The sequence below is a fragment of the Mesocricetus auratus genome, unplaced genomic scaffold (assembly GCF_017639785.1).
Source record: "Mesocricetus auratus isolate SY011 unplaced genomic scaffold, BCM_Maur_2.0 Super-Scaffold_100011, whole genome shotgun sequence".
NCBI lineage: Eukaryota > Metazoa > Chordata > Mammalia > Rodentia > Cricetidae > Mesocricetus > Mesocricetus auratus.
Window position 1 is genome coordinate 23,125,027 of NW_024429195.1, and position 22,132 is coordinate 23,147,158.

The 22,132-nt window shown below is 39.8% G+C and overlaps 1 protein-coding gene across 4 annotated transcripts in view; it reads left to right on the forward strand.

The window, feature by feature from the left end:
- Positions 1 to 22,132, forward strand: part of Mfsd8 (major facilitator superfamily domain containing 8) — a 48,439-nt gene that overhangs the window by 9,194 nt on the left and 17,113 nt on the right. For 3 of the 4 annotated variants that reach the window (XR_001196452.3, XR_005880381.1, XR_005880380.1), the window contains exons 3-12: positions 1,409 to 1,452; positions 3,149 to 3,389; positions 4,853 to 4,966; positions 7,437 to 7,581; positions 9,037 to 9,092; positions 11,975 to 12,083; positions 14,225 to 14,359; positions 15,909 to 16,012; positions 16,099 to 16,346; positions 18,769 to 19,065. Coding sequence is in view for 1 of the 4 variants with exons in the window: in XM_005069682.4 (XP_005069739.1) it covers positions 1,409 to 1,452; positions 3,149 to 3,389; positions 4,853 to 4,966; positions 7,437 to 7,581; positions 9,037 to 9,092; positions 11,975 to 12,083; positions 14,225 to 14,359; positions 15,909 to 16,012; positions 16,099 to 16,346; positions 18,769 to 18,975 (1,403 nt within the window). In the remaining 3 variants the exon portion in view is untranslated. Of the gene's footprint in view, positions 1 to 1,408; positions 1,453 to 3,148; positions 3,390 to 4,852; positions 4,967 to 7,436; positions 7,582 to 9,036; positions 9,093 to 11,974; positions 12,084 to 14,224; positions 14,360 to 15,908; positions 16,013 to 16,098; positions 16,347 to 18,768; positions 21,182 to 22,132 lie in introns of those variants that run through there. The other variant, XM_005069682.4, reaches the window with a different exon arrangement.

A 22,132-nucleotide genomic window follows, 5' to 3' on the forward strand; every position in this document is an offset into this window, starting at 1 on the left:
TAACAGCAAGAGTACACAGTGGGACCCTATCTTAAAACAAGATTTGTTTTATCTATAGGAGTGTTTTGCCTGCATGTATGTATGTGCACCATGTGTATATACGAGGAAGTCATAAGAAGCTGTTGGGTCTTCTGAAACTTGTGAGCTGGAGTTACAGATAGCTGTGAGCCACCATATGGGTGTTGGAAACTTAATTTAGGTCCTCTAGAAGAACAAGTGCTCTTAACCACTGAGCTATTCTTCAAGCCCAAGAAAAATAGACTTCATGAAAGAAAGAAGTACTTACTAATAGACAGTATCATGAATCTTAGGGCTTTTGCTTGGTGAAAGAAGCCAGAACTGCCTGACTCTTCCCTTTCCCGTTAGCACGAGGGTTATGAATGATGACCCCTGCAGCCGGCTTTTATATAATGTTGGGGGTTTAAACTAAGGTCTTCATGCCTGTGTATCAAACACTTTACAGACTGAACCATCTTCCCAGCCCCAGTGCATTTTGAATATAGTTGCCCTCCTATTGCCCTCTCCTACCCTCTTACATGAATTGTATGTTTTAAAGGGGTGAGTCATTTGGACATGAATCATATCTTAATACATTTTTCTTTATGTAAATCAGTGTCTCAAATTGGTTTGAAACTCCTGATCCTCCTGGCTCAGTCTCCTGAGTGCTGAGATTACAGTATTGGACCACCACACCCAGCAGTAAAGCTAAACATTTAAATGTAGGCTTTCCATAATTTCTGAGATGATTTGCCTCACATTTAGAATGGACAAATAGGGTTGGCTTGTAACTGGGTGGTAGAGTACTTATCTCAAATGCATGAGGCCATGGGTTTGATCCCCATCACTTCAGAAAGGTGAAAAAAGAACATTGACAAATAGAACAGTTTTTTAAATCATAGTTCTTAAGTGCTTTTGTAGTATGACCATCTTCAAGTTTTTTAGTTAATATTACCTCCCTTGAGATGGTGTTCCCTCTTTCTTATTGTTGCTGCAGTGGATTGCTGTTTTAAACAGCGCAGAAGACTTGTCCTTCCTTTTGACAACCGTGGCCTTTCCTCCACTCGTGTCTGCCATGAAGGCTCAGCAAAGTGTTCCGTAATTTCCACTTACAACGTTTACAACAAGGGATATGAGAAGAGGCAGACCCTTTGCTCTTGCTGTATTAGGCGAGGAAGGGACTATGATTACCTTGTTTCTATTTATATTAGAGTTTATTATCCTTCCTAGAGTTAAGATTTCACTGCTTGATAAATTAAGCATTTGTGTGTGTAAATTTTCAGGCTCAGAATATTTTTAAAAAATCGGTACTATATTTCTTTTTTTTTTTCGGTACTATATTTCTAAAAGCTATTCCTGTAATAGTGATTAAGTTATTATAATGCAAATAAACATGTCTGCCTGTTTGCAGGTTTTTCTATTGTGATAATGTCAATCTGGCCATACCTTCAAAAGGTTTGTACATTTCAGTCTGTTGTTTAAAGTAATAGTGGATGTAACTCTAGTGTTGTTAAGCATTTTCTAGAGATTGTCTTTAGTATTCTGTAGTTTGCTCTGCCTCAGAATAGCTTAAAATAGTAGTTCCTCAAAGGAGGCATAAGTTGGTCATATGCTTTATTGTACAAACAAAAGCAGTTAAAGCAGAAAGGGTGCTGTGCCAATAGACTCATGCCTGGGGAGTGGCAGACAGAGTGAGGGTGTGCTTACCTTCATACTCAGGCATGTTCACCTCTGTCCCTGCCTCCCTCGTGAAAGCAGCGCAAGCACACAAAGGGAATTCTCAAAATGTGCAGATGCCATTTTTGAGGAATACTGTCATGATTTTCCTGTAGAATTAATTTGAGTTTTCAGGAAAACTTTGTGAAAAGGATAGGCAATATGGCTGTATCTTGATAGTCCTATGAGATTGGTTTTCAGGTCCCCTCAAAGTGTACCAGAATGTTTGTATGTGCAAGTCTGCTACATAAAGTGATATATTTGCTTATAATATGAACACATTCTCCCGCATGCTGTAATCATCTCTAGATTACATATGATGCCTAGGACAATGCCAGCATTATGTAGTTGTTAAACTGCTTAGTCCTAGAACAGTGACGAGAAAAGAAGGGTCTGTGTTCAGTTCATTTTTGTCCTTCATGTGTGAAGGTCAGGGCTTGTACTGTCCTCTCCTTTGTGCCAGCTTTTGTCTGATTACTTAGTCTTAAAACCTCTGTATCTCTAGCAGCTCACCCCTTGCTTACTGATTTTCCAGAGATCCATGTGTGCTAAGCTTTGGTCTGTAGCAGTTAAGTAGACAGCAATGTGTTAGACATACCTTCTTCAGTAACCCAGGCTCTGCAGGGTTGCACACAGTCACTTTTCCTAGCTTCTTTCTAGCTCTTTTCCTCACCTTCCTTCCTGTATTTCCTACCCCCTCCCTCCCTTCTACCTTTACTCACCTTCACCCTTCAGGCCTCATCTCTCAGATCCTCTGGAAAGCTTTCACTGACTGTCATCACCCAGTCTGGAGCAGGTTTTCTGTATATGGGTGTCCTCCTTATCTTTGGGCTCTGCATCCAAAATTCAAGTAAATGTGGTTTGGAAATATTTTCTTAAATCACTTGTACTATTTTCCTTATTATTACTCCATAAATTATACTGTGTGACAGCTATCTTTACAGAATTTACATTGTACTAGGTATTATAAGTGATCAGAGAATACTTACACCTATAGAGGGTATACGTAGTTGGTATGCAAATGTTCTATAAGAAAGGCTTGTGTGTGCACAAATTCTGGTGTCCTTGGGAATCTTGGAGTCAGTTCTGAGAACATCCAGGGATGACTCCATTTCATCTTTGTATCTTTAGTACTTACCACTCTAATGTATGATGTCAAATGAACAGTGATAAACTCCTCCATGATTATTAGTATGTTCCATGAGTTCTCCACAGAAATACTAATCCAGAAGGGTTCTGGTTAGGAATGCAGGTGGTTCAGTCACTGTGGAATATAGCCTGGATATTTGTTACAAAGCTAAATATAGTTTTACTGACTGATCTAGTAGCTATGTTCCCAGATACGTAGTTACCCAAACTTATATTCATACAAAAGTTTGTCTTGGAATGTTTGTTGTTATGTGATGATTCTTAAAGCATTTACTTTTCTCTACAGATTGATCAAACAGCCAATGCAAGTTTTTTAGGCTGGGTTATTGCTTCATTTAGTCTTGGCCAAATGGTAGCTTCACCTCTATTTGGTTTATGGTCTAATTATAGGCCAAGAAAAGAACCTCTTATCATCTCCATCTTTATTTCGGTGGTAGCCAACTGCCTATATGCATATGTCCACGTGCCAGCTGCTCATAATAAATACTACATGTTGATTGCTCGTGGATTGGTGGGATTTGGAGCAGGTAATTGTGTGTGTGTGTGTGTGTACACACGCGCATGCGCGTGCACACGTGTATTTGTGTGTAAGATCCATGTCTCCCCTGTGTCATTCCCGTTCAGTCTCGTGTGTATGTGTGTGTGTGTGTGTGTGTGTATTTGTGTGTGAGATCCATGTCTCCCCTTTGTCCCTGTGTCATTCCCATTCAGTCTCGTGTGTGTGTGTGCGCGTGTGTGTGTGTGTGTGTGTGTGTGTATTTGTGTGTGAGACCCATGTCTCCCCTGTGTCATTCCCGTTCAGTGAGATCCATGTCTCCCCTGTGTCATTCCCATTCAGTCTCGTGTGTGTGTGTGTGTGCGTGCACGTTTCACATTCTTCCTACTGTTCATAGCCATGTGTCCCCTGTGTCATCTCCGTTGTCTCACATCCCACACATCTTAGGAAGAGGCAGGTGCCTTTCTTTCATTTGCCTTTGCTCATGATCTTCCTAGTACCTACAGGTCCTCTCTTTTATTTCCATCGGATTTCACCGTCAAGATACACACTGAGTGCTTTATCGATGTGAGTCCTCTGGAGCTTCTTGCCCCTGAATGCCCCTTCTATGACCTGTTTCTGGCCTTTGCTTGCCCTGCTGTACTGGTTCCATCTTCTCTCATCAATTTTAGTACGCTTTTTGCATTAGAAGCATTTTCAAATATTCTGTGGTTCCTAGCAGAGTCTCTACTATAAAATGTGTTTAATAATTTTTTAAAAACCTTTTGTTTTTGTTGTGTATATTTATGAGCCTATGTGGAGACTTGTGATAGTAGTACCCTCAGAGGTCAAAAGACAGCACTGAATCCCCTGGAGCTGGAGTTATAGGTGCTTCTGAGTTGTCTGATGTGGGTGCTGGAAACTGAACCCAGGTCTGCTATAAGAGCAGTATGAATGCTTAACCACTGAGCTGTCTCCAGTTACATTCCTAGTGGACTTTTTGTTTCTGTATTACATGTCTGTGCATCCGTTTGTGACACATTTCCTTATAGCATAGAACTCTGCTGTTACTGACAGCTGTCTATTATTTGATGAGAAAATCTTGGTATAATAGTGCCATTTTCACATTATCTAAAACTGTGTTTTTACTAATGGGGTGGGCTTGTTTTATTTTTATTTTTGTTTTGTTGGTGTTGGTTGGTTTTGAGATAGAGTCTTACTATATACCTTAGGCTGGCTTAGAACTCACTATGTAGCCTAGGCTGGCCTCTGTCTACCAGTTGTTGGGATTATAGATGTGTACCATCCATCCTAGCTGCACTGTTTCTGTATGAGTGAAAATACTTTGTTCCCTTAGTTATGTGTTTGTACAATAAAAATCTTACACACTTTGTAAGATGGCATAGAGGAAGACATGACCATGGTACTCATCAGTATTTCTTGCTCTGTGTAAAGCCAGGTGAGGTGACCATTAAGGTGAAGGGTGATTTCTTTACTCTGTTACTGTCTCTTTAGGAAACGTAGCTGTTGTTCGAGCATACATTGCTGGCGCTACTTCCCTTCAGGAGAGAACAAGTGCCATGGCTAATACGAGCACATGCCAAGCCTTGGGCTTTATTCTGGGTCCAGGTAGGTGGTCTTTACTTGATTTCTTAAATTTGAATTGGGAAAACCTTTGAGGTGGAAGCTGTGTGGCCAAAGGGAAAAGGAGAAAAACTTTAGAAAAGAGGGAGGGAGCCAGGAAAGTAAGAGCAAAGTACACTACAGTGATCTATATGCATAAAAATACTACAGTGAAACACATTTCCTATGTTAGCTAAAGTCATCACAATAAAAATAAAGCAGTAATCCCCCAAACCGTGCGTGTGTGTAATACTGAAGACTGAACCCAAGGCTTCATGCATGATAGACAGCACTCCACCACTAAGCTGTAGCCTTATAAGGGAGGGACATTTAAAAAATTTTTTTGGTTTTCCGAGACGGTTTCTCTGTAGCTTTGGAGCCTGTCCTGGAACTTGCTCTGTAAACCAGGCTGGCCTCGAACTCACAGAAACCCGCCTGCCTTTGCCTCCTGAGTGCTGGGATTAAAGATGTGCACCACCACCGCCCAGCTGACATTAATGCACTACTATCAATAGACTATTTTGCCTTGACACCAGAGCTCTTAATTAAATGCTGCTTGCCTCATTTTATAGTTGAGGATCCCATGGTACAGAGTCTGTCCAGTGTCTCCAAAGCCAGTGGGAAGTCCAGGGTTCAGAGCAGATATTTTCCCCGGTGCTTTGTACCCAGTACTGTTGTAAGGGCGGCATCTGCCTTTTTCCTCAGCTAAAGTTAGATCTCAGTTACTGACAGGGCCCAAGGAAAATCATATCAACCGGGAGTAAAGACCAGAACTGTTCCATCCAAGTTTTACTACAGATTTAATGTTAAGTGATACTAAGGAGGTATAATTTAAGTACTACATATATAATAATATTAAAAATATTTGACTTGAAACTTTTGTGTTTCTTTCTTGTAAGGAAGTTGATTAAATTTTTAACTACTTGAGCCAACAAGATTGTTTAATGGGGCTGGGCGTTGGTGGCGCACGCCTTTAATCCCAGCACTCGGGAGGCAGAGGCAGGCAGATCTCTGTGAATTCGAGGCCAGCCTGGTCTACAGAGCGAGTTCCAGGACAGCCTCCAAAGCCACAGAGAAACCCTGTCTCGAAAAACCAAAAAAAAAAAAAAAAAAAAAAAAAGATTGTTTAATGGGTATAACACAAATTAATAAAAGACTCAGAGACTAATATTGGGGTTCAAACTTCAATCTGAATATCAGAACAGCAAAGCAGCCAGCCATTAGCTCTCACCTCTAGCTCAGTCTGAAGAGGAGGATCCTGTCTCCTCATGAGCTCTTCTTCACCAAGCCTCAGACTGTAACCTCCTCCTCAGTGTGGTTGGAGAATGAATGCCTCAATTGAGACCTTGCTTCTGTCTTATATACTTCCCTAGTGTTGGGATTAAAGATGTGAGCTGTAATTCTCTTTTAGACTGATTCACTCTTGTGTAGATCTGGGTGGCCTTGGACTCACAGAGATCCGTCTGTCTCTTAATCCTGAGACCTAGGATTAAAGGTGTGTACCACCACCTCCTAGCTTCTGACTGCTGGGATTAAAGGTGTATATCACCACTGCCTGACATTTGTAGCTTGAGGCTGACTTTGCTTTTCTGAATCCTCAGTCAAGCTTTAATAAATCATAAATAATATATCACTACAAATGGGTCTTTCCCTTTGTGCTGGCTGCCAAACTTGGTAGACTGAGTTTGATCTCTGGAGAACACATTGTGAAAGGAGAGATTAAAAGTTGTTCTCTGACCTTCACAGGTACATCCTGGCAGGTGCAAGCTCTCCTACCCCCCTCCACTCACATAAATCATTGTAATTACTAGAATTCATATTTATTTATTGAATAAATTATATAGCTTAACTTTCATATAGAGTAGTTTTCTTTTTTTTTCTTTTTTGGAAAAATAGATACTGGTGTTGAGAATGTACCTCAGAGGTAGGGTAGATACTTAGCAGGCCTCAGGCCCCAGTCCCTAGCACCCCTCTCCTGACAAAAATGAAGACACCAAATGGGTGGTAAATATGATAAGAGCATATTATAGATCTATGAAAATGTTATAATAAATCTTTTTTATTATTATGTAAAATTAGTATATGCTAATAAAATGATTAAGAGGAAATGATGCTGAGTCGATTGATGAAATTATATAATCTTTGTGAATGTACACATCTATGTCTCACCTTTTTAATAGTCTCTCTAAAGAGCCGCCTTGGATGTTTTCCTATTTATTCCATTCTGCATGAAAATGTAATACCGTATGTCTATGATATATACTTATGTTTGTGTATATATACACATGTATATTTGTGATTTATACAAGAATAAATTGTCTCCACCAACCAAGAGCTAGCTTTCACACTTCAATTGAGATTCCTTAATACACATGGTGGCTTCATATGGACCCTAACAGTTCTGTGGTAAGCACTTTTACAGTTTTTAGCTTATTCTTCTCCCATTGAAACTTACTTATACACATATCACTGTTAGTTTTTCAGACATGTCTTGCACTCATTGGAGAAAAGGGAGTAACGTGGGACACCATTAAGCTGCAGATCAACATGTACACAGCACCAGTTTTACTTAGTGCCTTCCTGGGAATTGTAAACATTATTCTGATCCTCTTTATATTAAGGTAACTACGTAGAAGCTATGTTTATACTATGTTTATAAATTGTCTAAAAGTTAACAAGATTTGTTATTATTGAAGGATAATTATCCCTATGAAGTATTTTTGTATTTGTAGCATTGACTGTTGGGTCTCATACATGCTAAGAAAGCACCTTACCATTACTCTGTATCTCCCAAGCCCCTGTCTCCTTTTATAAAGGTTTATTTTGATGTGTTTTAAAGTGCTTTACTTGTATGTATGTGGGCCACATGCATGCAGTGCCCTCAGGAACCAGAAGGGAGAATTGGGTTCCCTGGAACTGGAGTTACACACATTTGGGTGCCAGGAAGCAAACCTGGGTCCTCAGCAAGGCCAGCAAGTGCTCTAAGCTGCTGATGGCCCTTGCCAGCCCTTTTTAATTTTTACTTTTTATTTTGATGCAGGGTCCTGTTAACTTGGCTAGGTGCTCTGAGTATCAGGCAGCCTCTGGGTAGCTGAGATTGTAGACCTGAGCTGTGAGGCTGGCCCTGTGAAGTCTGTATGTTTTGCTGTCCATATTGGGTTTGTAGCTTTTGGTCAGCTAAGGCATGTTTTACTGGTAACTGCAGTAATAAGACAGACGAGGAATGAATACAGATGAGGAAGATCTATACTTCATTTACTAACTACAACATTCTAAGTATAGAAGTGGCATTTTGCCTGGTGTTGGTGTTGTACACCTTTAATTCCAGCACTCAAGAAGCAGAGGCAGGCAGATCTTTGTGAGTTTGAGGACAGCTTGATCTACAGAGTGAGTTCCAGGACAGCCAGTGATACACAGAGAAACCCTGTCTTGAAAAACCGAAAAAAAAATGGTATTTCATTTTCTAAAACTAGTATTATTACTTTGTATTTTTGTTTTTATTTCAGCTTTTAGAAAAAGTCTTACTATGTAGCCAAGGCTGCCTGAGAACTCAGGATTCTCTTGCCTTATCCTCTGAAGTGCTGGGAATGAGTGTGCCACCAAGCCTAATATTATTATATTATATTTTTTAGAGTGCTTCATCCAATTTTCCAAAGCCACTTAGAATTTTTAAAACATTGAAAATCTCAAATACATACTAAGGTAAACCATAGATGCCTCTAGATAAAATTTACAAGTTTTGTATGCTATGTAGTCTTCCTGTTCAGGAGAGGGAGGTGGGAGGATTACCTGACCCCAGCTGGACAACATGCTGGACTTTGCTCACCAAAACTCACACTGGAGATCCAGCACAAGGCTTGGGCCTTGCTTGTCCAGCATGTATGAACCCTACACTTCTTGTCTAGTACTGGAAAAAAGACATTTTTTAGTTTAATGGTTATATTTATTAGTAATTAGTAATACTCAGGAAGCCAATAAAAGAAATTGTGTCTGCCTGTGGAAAAGATAGGGTGCAAATAATAAGAAAACAGGTTCTGAATTAATATCTTGTTGATGTTTGTGCTTTTCTTTTTAAGAGAGCATCGTGTAGATGACTCAGGACGGCAGTGTAAGAGTGTGAATTTTCAAGAAGGTACTGTTACCCTGTGTAACACCATCTAAATTCTCATTCTGTTTCCTTGGTATGTACGTTGCTTTTGCCTCTAAGCACAATATGGTAGATGACTGTGGAGTATCTTCAAAGGTTAGAGGAATCTATGTTAATAAAAGAGCCCATACCTATCAGTTATATATTGTTTATTATTGGCAAGGCTAAAAGACATTTCTATAGATCAGTTTTCTTTTTCAAAGAGCCAATGTCCTAAAATCCTTGTGCTCTTTGCCATGCTTCTGATAACCCTGGTACAGGAAGCCCTTTCAAGCAGGTTTTGTTGTTGTTTTCTGACAGTGTGTAGCTCAGGCTTACCTTGAAAATAACATGCTTGGCAAGGCTGGCCTAGAACTTGAGATTCTCCTGGCCTAGAACTTGAGATCCTCCTGCCTCAGCCTTGTAAGTGCTGGGACTACGGTTGTACAACATATACATACACTTGGCTTCCAGAAGTTCCTAGTACCTTTATCAAGATAGTAGGCATTCTGTTATTTTATAAATGTATATTTTCGTCTTTTAAGTTATTTTGTGGGTGTGTGGTGCATGCATGAGTGCGTATGTGTATGGGCATGCATGCCCATGTGGTTGGACATAGAGATCAGGGATCTACATCAGATGATTTCCTTATTTGTTCTCCACTTACTTTCGGAGACAGTCTCACTGGCCTGGAGCTTGCCATTTTGAATAGAATGGCTGGCTAGTGAGCCCCAAGAGTCCATCTGTCTGTTCCCCTCAGACCTTCATGTTTGTACAGCGGACACTTTACCCATCTCACAGCCCAGTCCTTTCTATCTTATTTATTTATTTATTAAAAACTTATTTATAAGTTCCTGGTAAGTAGGAATACTTTACTTAATAAATTGTTATTTGGTTACTGATTGTGGCCTTCAGTCCTATGAAAGAATGAAAGTTGGTACTTGCTCAGTGATTTTATAAAACTATACAAAAACAAAGTAATTTTACTGAATACTTTCATATAAAATCATTTTGTATTTCAATAAATATCTTGATAAAATGCATTTGGTAAACACATGATTTTTTTAATATTTAAAGGTGGTCAGGTTTAAAGCAGTTTTCTTTCAGTGGGATTGTAATTTCTAATTACATGAAATGTGGAGGGGGTGGGGTATAGTAATGGCTAGGAGTTAAAATCACTTAATGCATTTGCAGAGGACCTAGGTTCAGTTCCCAGCACCCACATGGTGGCTCAAAACATTCTGTAACTCCAGTTTCAGGGGATCTGAAGCCCTCTTCTGACTTCTGCAACCACCAAACATATACATATATGCAGGCAAGACACTAATACATATAAAAATCAACCAACCAATTTAATTTAAAATTGAATCAATAAGGCTTTTCTTAAAATTCTTGTGTGTGGGTGCTGTAGAGATGGCTTAGCGGTTAAGAGCACTGGCTGCTCTTCCAGAGGACCCGGGTTCAAATCCCAGCACCCACATGGCGGCTCACAACCGTCTATAATGAGATCTGATGCCCTCGTCTGGCCTGCAGACATAACACTGCATATATCATAAATAAATAAACATTTAAAAAAGTCGTGTGTGTGTGTGTGTGTGTGTGTGTGTGTGTGTGTGTGTGTGTGTGTGTGTGCTTTTTCAAGACAGGGTTCTCTTTGTAGTCCTGGCTGTACTGGAACTCATTCTGTAGAACATGTCAGCCTTGAACTCACAGAAATCCACCTGAGTGCTGGTATTAAGTGCCTAGGCCCTAAAATTATTGTAATTAGGACATTTAGTCAATTTCCTCAGTTTGGGATACATTTCTGAGATTCCTTACAGCTGTATCTTAACTGGATATAGCATGCAGGAGACAACTATGTACGTAGGAAACTTCAGTCTGACAGCACAGCATTGGTACTTAATTCAAAGAAGTCAAGACAGGCCCTGGGTATTAACTAAGAATTAGAAAGGTGTACCCAAATAGTACAGGGTGAGAAGAGCTAGGGCCTGCTTCTGAGAAGGATCTGGATGAAGGTGACCAGTGCTCTTAGTGTGACTGGAAAGAAAAGTCAGAGGCCACTCCCTATAATACTACAGACGTTTCTAAATCTCCTTTCCCCTGAGGTGAAGGGCAGACACCATTATAAAACCATACACAAACTTTCTCTGTTAGGGAATGCCACACCATGCTTCTCCTTTGCTGCCCCTCCCCCCAGCATAATGTTCATTCTCATTGTTATTACACTGTTCACACTGAGTAATAACGTAAGGAATGGGTTTGAGCAGATATACAGCTGTGTATATACTCTGAAGTTATGTCTGTACTTTGCCCTCTAAAGGCACTGCCACACAAAGATACAAAGATACACTCACTTCATACAGTGTTAAAATTAAAAAGTCAGTGAAATGAACCAAAGAACTGGGAACTGACTTAATAAACTATTGATAGAACTTAATGGAACCATTGTAAGATGAAGATTTAGGTAAGGTAGAAAGTCTGTACCTGGAATTGAAAGCAAACATATTTTTTAAGAAGTCTATAAAACACTCTTTTGGTTTGGGAGACACCAATGTAAATTACCCTGAGTAGTATCTGCAGACAAGGGAACTCAAGCATACTTCTTGAGAGAGCGGGTACTCTAACTACCATTTGAAGATGTATTACTATCTGAATCTTGATGTTTCTTTCCTTCCCTCCCTTCCCAACCTCTTCCTTTTTTTGTTACTTTTATTTTCTCTTCCCCACACCTCTTGTCCCAGGCTGGCAGCAGACTTGCTGTGATTATCCAGCCTCAGGCTCCCAAGAGCTAAGGTGTGAACCATACACCCAGCTAATAATTTCCTATTACTTTATCATCATATGAAAAATTACACAAATAGGTAATATTATTTTTCTCCCATTTATAGAAAATACAGATGAAGTTCAGATTCCTGAAGGAAGTATTGATCAAGTTGCTGTTGTGACTACCAATATTCTGTTTTTTGTGGTTTTGTTTATCTTTGCCCTTTTTGAAACGTAAGTTTTATTCTTTATTTAAATCCAATTACTTACTAATCCTTGTTTCTTAATGCAGTGTTAATTCTACATATAGATTTTGCTTTTAAAAACTCATGTAAGGCACATTTTTCTTAAATAAAATTTTTGGGTTTCTTTTTTCTTTTTTTTTTTTTTTTTAGGACAGGGTCTATGTAACCTGGTTGTCCTAGAACTCTATGAAGTCCAGGCTGGCCTTGAACTCACAGAGATCTGACTGTCTTCCCCTCCCAAGTGTTAGGTTAAATGGATATGCCACCACAACCAATTTAAATAGATTTTATATTATGACATAATTAACACTAAGTCTGGCAATATTAACTCTGTTTAATCCTTGATCAAAAATTATATAATTCACAACTGTGTAGGCTTCATTCATCCTTTTTAAAAAATCACATGACCCTTTCCAAAGATAAAAATATGCAAATGTAGCATTACACACACATATACATATACACACATGCACACATGCCCTACAAAAATCCACTTCATGTTTTTTCAAGGGAGGGGAAGAATGTATTAAACTCTCATAAGCTGTAATGTCATCATTTGACAACTTGTTTTAATTCCATACAACTCAAACATATTTGTGTCAATACATATCACTAGATGTGCTTGGTGTGTATATTTTCAAAATTATCCATCTACATGAAAATCTTAATTCATTTTAGGGAACATTTTTAATGCAAAATACACAGCACATAAAATTGACCACATTAACCTTTCCCCCCCAATATTGGAATCTTTCTGTCTCAACCTCCTATAATAATGCTTACAGACCTGTACAACTAGCCCCAGCATTTTAACTGTTTTTTTTTTTAGTTTTGGATTTATTTTTTAAAATGTGTTATGAGTGTTTTGTCTGCATGTAACATATGTGTACCACGTGTGTACCTGGTGCCAGTAGATGTCACAAGAGAGAACTGAGTGCTTGAAACTGGAATCACAGATGGTTATGAACCACCATGCAGTGCTGGGAATAAACCAGGGTCCTCTGCAAGAGCAGCAAGGACTCTTAATCTTGAGCCGCTTCTCCAGACTCTGTTTTTGAAAGGTGAATACAGCCGGGCGTTGGTGGCCCACGCCTTTAATCCCAGTTACTCCCATTCTTTCACCAGTCCCTGATGTCTGTACAAGGTACCTTACAGAAGTTGCATCATGCAGTGTTTTATGCATGTCTCATTTCACTGAGTGTGAGGGATAGGGTTCCTCCTACTGTGGTGTATCATGCAGTGTTTTGTGCATGTCTCATTTCACTGAGTGTGAGGGATAGGGTTCCTCCTACTGTGGTGTATCAGACTTCTCTAACTTCTTATGGCAGGTGGCAGCTACTTTTAGCTGCCCACTAATCTGCTGATGAGAGCTCCGTTGGCATCATGTAGCTGTGTTGAGTGACACTGCTGTGTAAGTGTCTGCTGGAGTTCAGTTCTTGGATCTGTACCTGTTAACTGTTTAGCCCTTGGAGAAAGCATGTATCTGTTTTCTATATCAGCTCACCTGATTTCAAAGTTTAAGACACTATTCTTTTTAATACAAAATTTAAACTTTAAATTGTTTTGTTGTCAGCCAACAGAAGATGGTAGAATATAGGGATAGAGTTGGCAAGGAAGGAGACAGCCATATAAAGGCAGAGTTATTCATAGGGAGGGGAAGAAACACACAAAGTAACTGATGGAAGGAAAAATCCACTAGGCTCTAATAAGTAGGCACTAATAACAGTGTGACATTGCTGGTAATACACACACTCCATAAAGGGCCGGGGGAAGACACGGTGGGATGTAGGAAGTGCACTTCCAGCAAAACTTAAATTTCTGATTTTGAAAATGATGTCAACATAAAGTTTGCTTGTGTAGGAGCTCTTTACAGTGGGCCCTCAGTAGAAGTGATGCCCCAAAGAAAGGCTAGTCATAGAGTCTCACCCTTAAAGCTCAAGGCTCCACCAAGAAGAGTGTAATCTTGAACAGTTGCTTGGAGGATAGGGCTGTAATTGATTTGTCTCCTGTTTGCAAACTTAAAATGTGACTGTGTTCCTTATATAAACTGAATTTAAAAAGGTTTGTATATTCTTGAAGATATTATTATAAATGCTTATATATTTCTTAGTAATGGCTTTCTCTTCTTAGAATCCTTACTCCATTAACAATGGACATGTATGCCTGGACCCAGGAGCAGGCTGTGCTCTATGACGGAATAATTCTTGCTGCTCTTGGAGTTGAGGCAGTTGTTGTTTTTATGGGGGTTAAATTACTTTCCAAAAAGTAAGTCATATGTTTTTAGTTTTATTTCAAATCTGTTTTTGAAAAAAGAAACATAAAGCAGTAGTAATATAAATGAATGTCCTAGTACATTTTCTCATTTGTTACAACTTTTTAGTTGTCAAGACAGAGTCTTATTATGTAGCCTTGGAACTCACTACGTAGACCTGGCTAGCCTAGAATTCATAGGTCAGTCTGTCTTTGCTTCTTGAGAACAGGGAGTAAAGGCACCACCATGCCTGACTGTATTACAGTTCTTGAAAGTTTGCAAGAAGATAAAAACTTAACTGAGAATGTATGATATTTTTATATTCTATAGCATCAGTTTGGTAAAGTAAAATGCCTGACCAAAAAAATAACTGTATACTAACTGGTGTTATATAGTGTTTTAATGTATATTACTAAAAGTGTATCTCATAAAACATTGTCTTATGAGATTGAATGATTAAGTTTGGAAAATTCTGGTTATTAAAGCCTCTACACTGATGGCTGAGACAAGAGGACCATGAGTGCCTGCATGCTACATATTAATAAGACCATGTCTCAAAGAACAAATTGAACTTACATAGATTTTGTGGGTGTGTTTTGTTTTTATGAGTCAGGGTCTCATGTACACTAGCTAACTTCCTGGCTATCCTACTTCCATCTCCAAGGCACTGGGGTTATTATAGGTTTATATATTTTAGAACATCTAATTAGGTCTCCATCTTATAAACACTATACCATCACCATGGCAAATATAATTATAGTAATTTCTCAAGTTATTTGACCACATAACTATTTGTGTGTGTGTGGTGTGGGGGTTGAATTTAGGGTCTCACATATGCTAGACAAATGCTTTACCACTATATTCCCAACTCCTAGATAACTTTTTTTTAAAAGAATAGTTTTATTAAAGTAACTGTAAGGAACCTTGTATGGGCGAGTATGGGAATGCATGCGAATTGAATTCTGTCACATGGTTTTACTTTTCTCTGTGGTGCTGGGATTGTACCAGGGTATCACACATAGTAGGCAAGCACTCTATCACTGAGCTGTATATCTCAGCCTGCCATATAGGTTAACACAGGTTATTAGCTGATGAACAGCTTTAATGGTTGAATATTGGTTGAAAATGAGCATAGGCATGTATAGGCACGGCTATTCTTCACACTGGTTCTAGGTGTCTTTGCCCTAATAGTTACTGACAAGCTCTACTTTATGTAGGAAAAGATAAATACATTCATATTCATTATCTAAAGTCCAGCCCCCTAATCTGAAATCAACGGTTTATTGGAAAAGCCTTTTTTTTTTTTTGAGAAAGGGTCTCTCTATATAGCCCAGGCTGGCCTTGAACTTGCTCCTCTGGTTCCTGCCCTATACCTAGGTGCTGAGGCTACAGGTGTACACTGCCATGCCTAGTACTGGGTGCTTTCAGTGGGGGATTCTATTTAATATTGCATTAATTGATAAATATAATGAATTGTATAGCAAGTTTAATTAATCTTTTTAGTTATGGTAACAGAACTGTGAATTCACATTGCATTTCAAAATCAGAGTTTCTGTTCAACAGGATTGATGAGCGTGCCATTCTCCTGGGAGGACTCGTGGTTGTATGGGTTGGCTTCTTTATCTTGTTACCCTGGGGAAATCAGTTTCCCAAAGTACAGTGGGAAGGTATGGTGATTTTAATTCTGTAGCACCAGCCCCTGCCATTCTTTAGAAGTAGCAAGTGATGCCTTGTCTTAACTTTTATTTTACAGATTTACACAACAGCTCAATCCCTAATACTACATTTGGAGAAATTATTATTGATCTTTGGAATTCTCCAAGAGAAGATTACAGTGAACAGCCAACCGGGTGTCCAATTGAACAAGCCTGGTGCCTGTACACCCCAGTGATCCATCTGGCCCAGTTCCTAACAGCTGCTGTGCTAGTGGGAATCGGCTATCCAGCCTGCAATGTCATGTCCTATACATTATATTCAAAAGTTTTAGGACCCAAACCTCAGGTAACAACCCTGCATCTCAGCACTCGCATATTTCCTTTTCTGTAGTTCTGTTCTTACACAAGCTGCTTTAGCAAACTTTAAAACTCTGATTTCACATTTAAATGAAAAGAGAACAAAAGGCTAATTTTGGGGAGAGGTGCACTTCTTGGACAGGCTCTGAGCTGGAGCTCACTTGTATGCCTGCAGGCCTGAGCTTTAGGTTCTACCTACCTCTGCTTTCATCACTCAAAAACTTTGTGATATGTTTGGTAAGATTTATCTGGTGGAATATAATCTTGCTAAGCCAGAATTCAGATGTCTTAAATTCCGTAATTATGAGCTCAAAATACTTTTCATTGAAAAAAGTCTCTGAACTTTAAAATTCTAACACTCATTCTTAAAGTAGACAGGAGAAAACCAAAATTGGCAGCCAAATTGGATTTAGGCTGTTACAAAAAGATGGAAAACACAACAGTCTCAAACAGTTTTGGCTGCTATAATCTATTTCCTTTCTGTGTCATGCTGGAGATTAAAACCAGGGCCTTGAGCTACTATGGCTGAGCTACACTGAAACCTATCAGTATGTATTTTAAGGTTTGTTTTTTCTCCAAGATGTCTTTCTCTGTAGTTTTGGAGTCTGTCCTGGAACTCACTCTGTAGACCAGGCTGGCCTGGAAGTTGTAGAGATCTGCCTACCTCTGCCTCCCAAGTGCTAGGATTAAGTTTGTGCCCACCACTGCCTGGTTGTATTTTAAGTTTTAACTGTTTTGCAATGCTAGGATTGGATGCTAGGCTTTGCACATGCTAGGCTTGTGCTCTAGTAAGAATGCCAGGGGTGAGCTGGGGATGGTTATACATAGCTGTAATCTCAGCATCCAGGAGGCTGAGGTAGGAGGATCACTGAAGGTTCAAGGCCAGCTTGGTTTACACAGTGTGGTCCAGGACAGCCATGCTATATAGTGAGACTCAGTCCCAAATAACACAAAAACACACAGGGAACTCCTAGACTGGAAGTACAGTTCTTATCCTAGAATTCTTGACATCCTAGGTTTGATCTCTGGCATGCACATATACACATACAAAAATAATTTCTGTATTCATTATAAAAAATAAATGGGTACATGTACTTTAAGGAGTATATCATGGATTCTTTAGATTACTTTCAATGAGACACTATTTCATTTTATATATGTACCATCACTTACTTATAATCGGACTATTTATTTACTTATTTTCCATATGTTTCTAACTCTTGTTTTTAATGACAGTTATATAAATGGCACAAATTATCTCACTCTTCAAAAATTAAACTAAGGCTAGGTGGTAGCACACGCCTTTAATTCCAGCACTTGGGAGACAGAGGCAGGTGAATCTGAGTTCGAGGTCAGCCTGGTCTATCTACAAATTGAGTTCTAAAACACCTGGGGCTACACAGAGAAATCCTGTCTCAAAAAACCAACCAACCAACCAACCAAACAAACAAACAAGATTAAACTGAAATGGCTGTGGTGGCACATGACTGTAATCTCAGCTTTTCTGAGATAGGAGGAAGATCTTGAATTTGAGGCCAGCCAAGGCTACTTGGTGATTCTTAGGCAGACCTAGACTACACTGTAAGATCATCTTTAAAAAGCAAACTAAGGACATGGATACATGGCTCAGCAGTCATGAGTGCTTACTGCTTTTCCAGAGGACTGAAGCTCAGGTCCTAGCACCCAGATCAGGAGGTCTACATGACCTGACTCCAGCTACAAGGGACTAGCACACGTGCACCCCTCCCCCGACACTGAGACAGAATGGTAAGGCATGGTGATTCATGCCTTTCATACCAGCACTCTTGGCCCAGAACTCAGTATATAGGTAGGCTAGGCTGGCTGGCTGCCTGGGGAACCCAAGGGCTCTGCCTGTCTCTTACTTCCCAATTCTGGGATTTCAAGCACATGCTACCATGCCCCATTTCCTTTTGTTGCTCTATTTTTATTGAGAATTTTACATACTGTGTTTTGATCATATTTACCCAGTCTCTCCCTCCAGACTCATCCCCACATGCTTTTTAATTAAGTTCCAGGGATTGAAAGCAGGTATTTGAACTTACAAGTCAAACACTACCCAACTATTGAGCCATCTCTCCAGCTCATATCAGTTTTGTTGTTTTGTTTTTTGATTCTTGAAACAGTTTCTGTGTAGCTCTAGCTGACCTGAAACACTCTCAGATCAGTTTTTTGTTGTTTGTTTTTTGAGATAGGGTTTCTTTGTGTAACAGCCCTGGCTGTCCTGAAATTCACTTTGTAGACAAGGCTGGCCTTGAACTCAGAGATCCAATTGCCTCTGCCTCCCAAGTGCTAGGACTAAAGGTGTGCGCTACCACTGCCTGATTTACTGTTTTTATTTGGAATAACTAAACCTGAATTAATCTGTTGTTCTCTACCTTACCCCCATACAGGGTATGTACATGGGCTGGTTGACTGCTTCTGGAAGTGCAGCACGGATTCTTGGGCCTGTGTTCATCAGCCATGTGTACACTTACTTGGGCCCACGATGGGCATTCAGCCTTGTGTGTGGAATAGTGGTGCTCACCATTTCACTCATGGGAGCTGTTTACAGAAGACTTATTGCCTTTTCTGTCAGATGTGGGAGGATCCGGGAATAAACTAGCAGTCTCTGCTGGATGCTTGCTGCCAACCACCTCCAACTCAGCCTTGAGTAGCAAAAGCATGTGCTGAGTAACTAACTATGAATGGTAAGGTGTGCAAATCTCCTTATCAAAAGTGAATTATCTTTACTGTATTTAACAGGAGTTCCATGAACTTAACAGTGGATGGATAACGTCTGTAGGTGTGAAACTGCACTCAGTATAAACTGTGGAGCTCTCCCTAAAACAATGGGACTATGCATTGGAACTGGAGGAAAGTTCTGTTTTAATCAGCCAGAGCAGAAGGAAACATTTTTTAAACAAGTATTTTAACCAAAGTTTTTCTTTTTTTTATATGAAAATGCACTATTATTCAGTTTCCTAATGAAATAAAACTGAGCCTTAAATTCTTTTAGCTTGCCCACCACCAGACTAGGCTTAAGTTTTTCTTTCCTGCTCAGGGCAAACCCATTATCTCTCCCTCAGTGTAATTTGCACATTGCACCTTTGTCTATTTTAACTTAGCATCTCATTTCTAAATTAACCTGTGAGCAAGAATAATGCTAATATCTGAGGAGTAAAGAGGACTAAGGATTTTACTACCTTTAGAAGGGTTACCTTTTCAAGTGCTAGTAAATTCACATTAGAAACATAAGACAAATGTGTTCTTTAATGGCATTAATAGCAAGCAAATGGATTCTTAAAATTATCACTATTTTCTCAGGGTATTGGTGGCTCATACCTTTTAATCCCAGCACTTGGGAGGCAGAGGCAGGCAGAACTTTGTGAGTTCAAGGCCAGTCTGGTCTATAGAACAAGTTCCAGGATAGGCTCCAAAGCAATACAGAGAAACCCTGTCTTTAAAAAAAAATCACTATCTTCCAAGTCCTTTAAATTCCAATGCAAACTTTGACCTTTTACTGCCCTTTCTCTGTAGTGACAGAGAGGAACTGCTGTTTCCAACCTGTCTGCAGAGCTGCAGACCCATTCATAGAAGCAGGACTACAGCTGGACTTTGAATACTGTGACATTCCTGTCTAGTCAGGGCATGATTTGAGGTAGAATGCATAGTTTTTAGTTCTATGTGAATACAACACTGATATGTGTACAGGAATCACTGAAAAACACGCAGAAGTGTTTTCCCATGCTGTGAACATGGTTTCAACACATCATACTCTCAACTCTACAAAATGCTGCCATCAGCACTAAATGATGGCAGCATTTTGCTTCAGTCAGTTTCTGTCAGGTTCTGGACTTTATCTTACCTGCTGTTCTACACTTCACATTTAGTCTTCTGAGTCACTTCTGACCTTAAACCCCCTCTTGTGTGCTATACAAAGACAAAAGTAATTAACTCCTGAAAATGAGAGTTCTCTCAAGTTCCTGGGTTACACACAGTAATTTCTCACAGCAATCTTAGGGCTGAAGATAAGATCCTGCTTCCCCGATACATTCTAATTAATGGAGGCATAGTTCTTGTTTAAGTGTCTTCTGAGGCTACCTCTTGACAGCTGCACTTTTCAGAATAGGAAAACTACCCACAAGTTACACTACCAGTTACTTAACTGTGAGGAACTATTTGCACTAGTGACTCAGATTTGCAGAAATATTTGGGAAAAAAACTCAAGTATACTGGATGAAGAAGCTTTTATATCAGTATACCATGTTCCCAGCAAGAACATAAGTTTTCCAGCCCTAGAATTGTAACACTACGATTCAGGGGAACTATAACCTAGCAAAAGTAACTGCACCTTCTTTTTTGTGAGGTATTTGTTTCTTGGGAGAGTAGATTAATACATACCTCGCCACCAAAGAAGTGAGGCAAGCGACACGTTTAGGAAAAGAGCTAAAGTTTCGAATGGAACAAAGTGAGGATAAACTGAGAAGCAGAGACTGTGAGGTATGCAAACTGTTACTAGTTATAGTAAAGAAGGTGTTCTTGAAAACCTAGCAAAGGGTTATTTCCTTATTTGAATGAACTGTCACTTCATAAAGTATTTCTAGCCATTATGCTTTTTTATAAAACAAGCTCTTCAAGCTCATTTCTTGTGTTAAAGTGAAATAAACTTGTGATTTTTAATTTAACGATGATAAACTATTTGTATCTGTTTAAGACTAACTTATTTTAAGAGACAATTCTGGCTACCATTTACTATTGAAGATTTATTTATAACTTTTTCTTACATTGTGAGTGTTCATGTCAAATAAAGCAAGACTGTAAGGATTTGTATCTGTCAACTTTCAGTATATATTAAGAAGCCCTGAGTCCCCTGGAGGTGAAAGGGACAAGATTTTCTGAGCAAATTGAGAGCATGGGGGGTAGAGAGGAGAGGGAGTAGGAGAAAGAGAAGGGAAGGGAAGAAGGGGGGGGAGAGGACATGAGGGAGCAGGGAGGTTGAGTCAGGGGAAGAATAGAGGAGAGCAAGAAAAGAGATACCATAACAGAGGGAGCCATTATAGGTTTAAAGAGAAATCTGGCACTAGGGAAATGTCCAGCGATCTACAAGGATGACACCAATAATCTAAGCAATAGTGGAGAGGTTACCTTAAATGCCCTTCGCTGGTAATGAGATTGACTACATTATATGCCATCCTAGAGCACTCATCCAGCAGCTAATGGAAGTAGAAGCAGATACCCACAGCTAAACACTGAACTGAACTCCTGGAATCCAGTTGTAGAGAGGGAGGGGTGATGAGCAAAGGGGTCAAGATCAGGCTGATGAAACCCACATAAACAGCTGAACTGAACAAGGGGAAGCTCATGGACCCCTAGACCAATAGTTGGGAAACCAGCATAAGACTGATCCAGACCCCCTGAACATGGATGTCAGTGAGGAGGCCTCGGCAATCTATGGGACCGCTGGTAGTGGATCAGTATTTATCCCTAGCATACGAATGGACTTTGGGAGCCCATTCCACAGAGGGATACTCTCTCAGTCTAGACACATGGGGAAGGGCCTAGGCCCTGCTCCAAAGGAAGTGACAGACTTTGAAGTTTCTCCATGGAAGGCCTCACCCTTCCTGGGGAGCAGAAAGGGGATGGGATAGTTAGTGGGGGGCAGAGGAGGAGGGAAGAGAGAGGGAACTGGGATTGACATGTAAAACAATCTCGTTTCTGATTTAAGCCAGGCATTGGTGGCACACAAATCCAGCACTCGGGAGGCAGAAGCAGGCG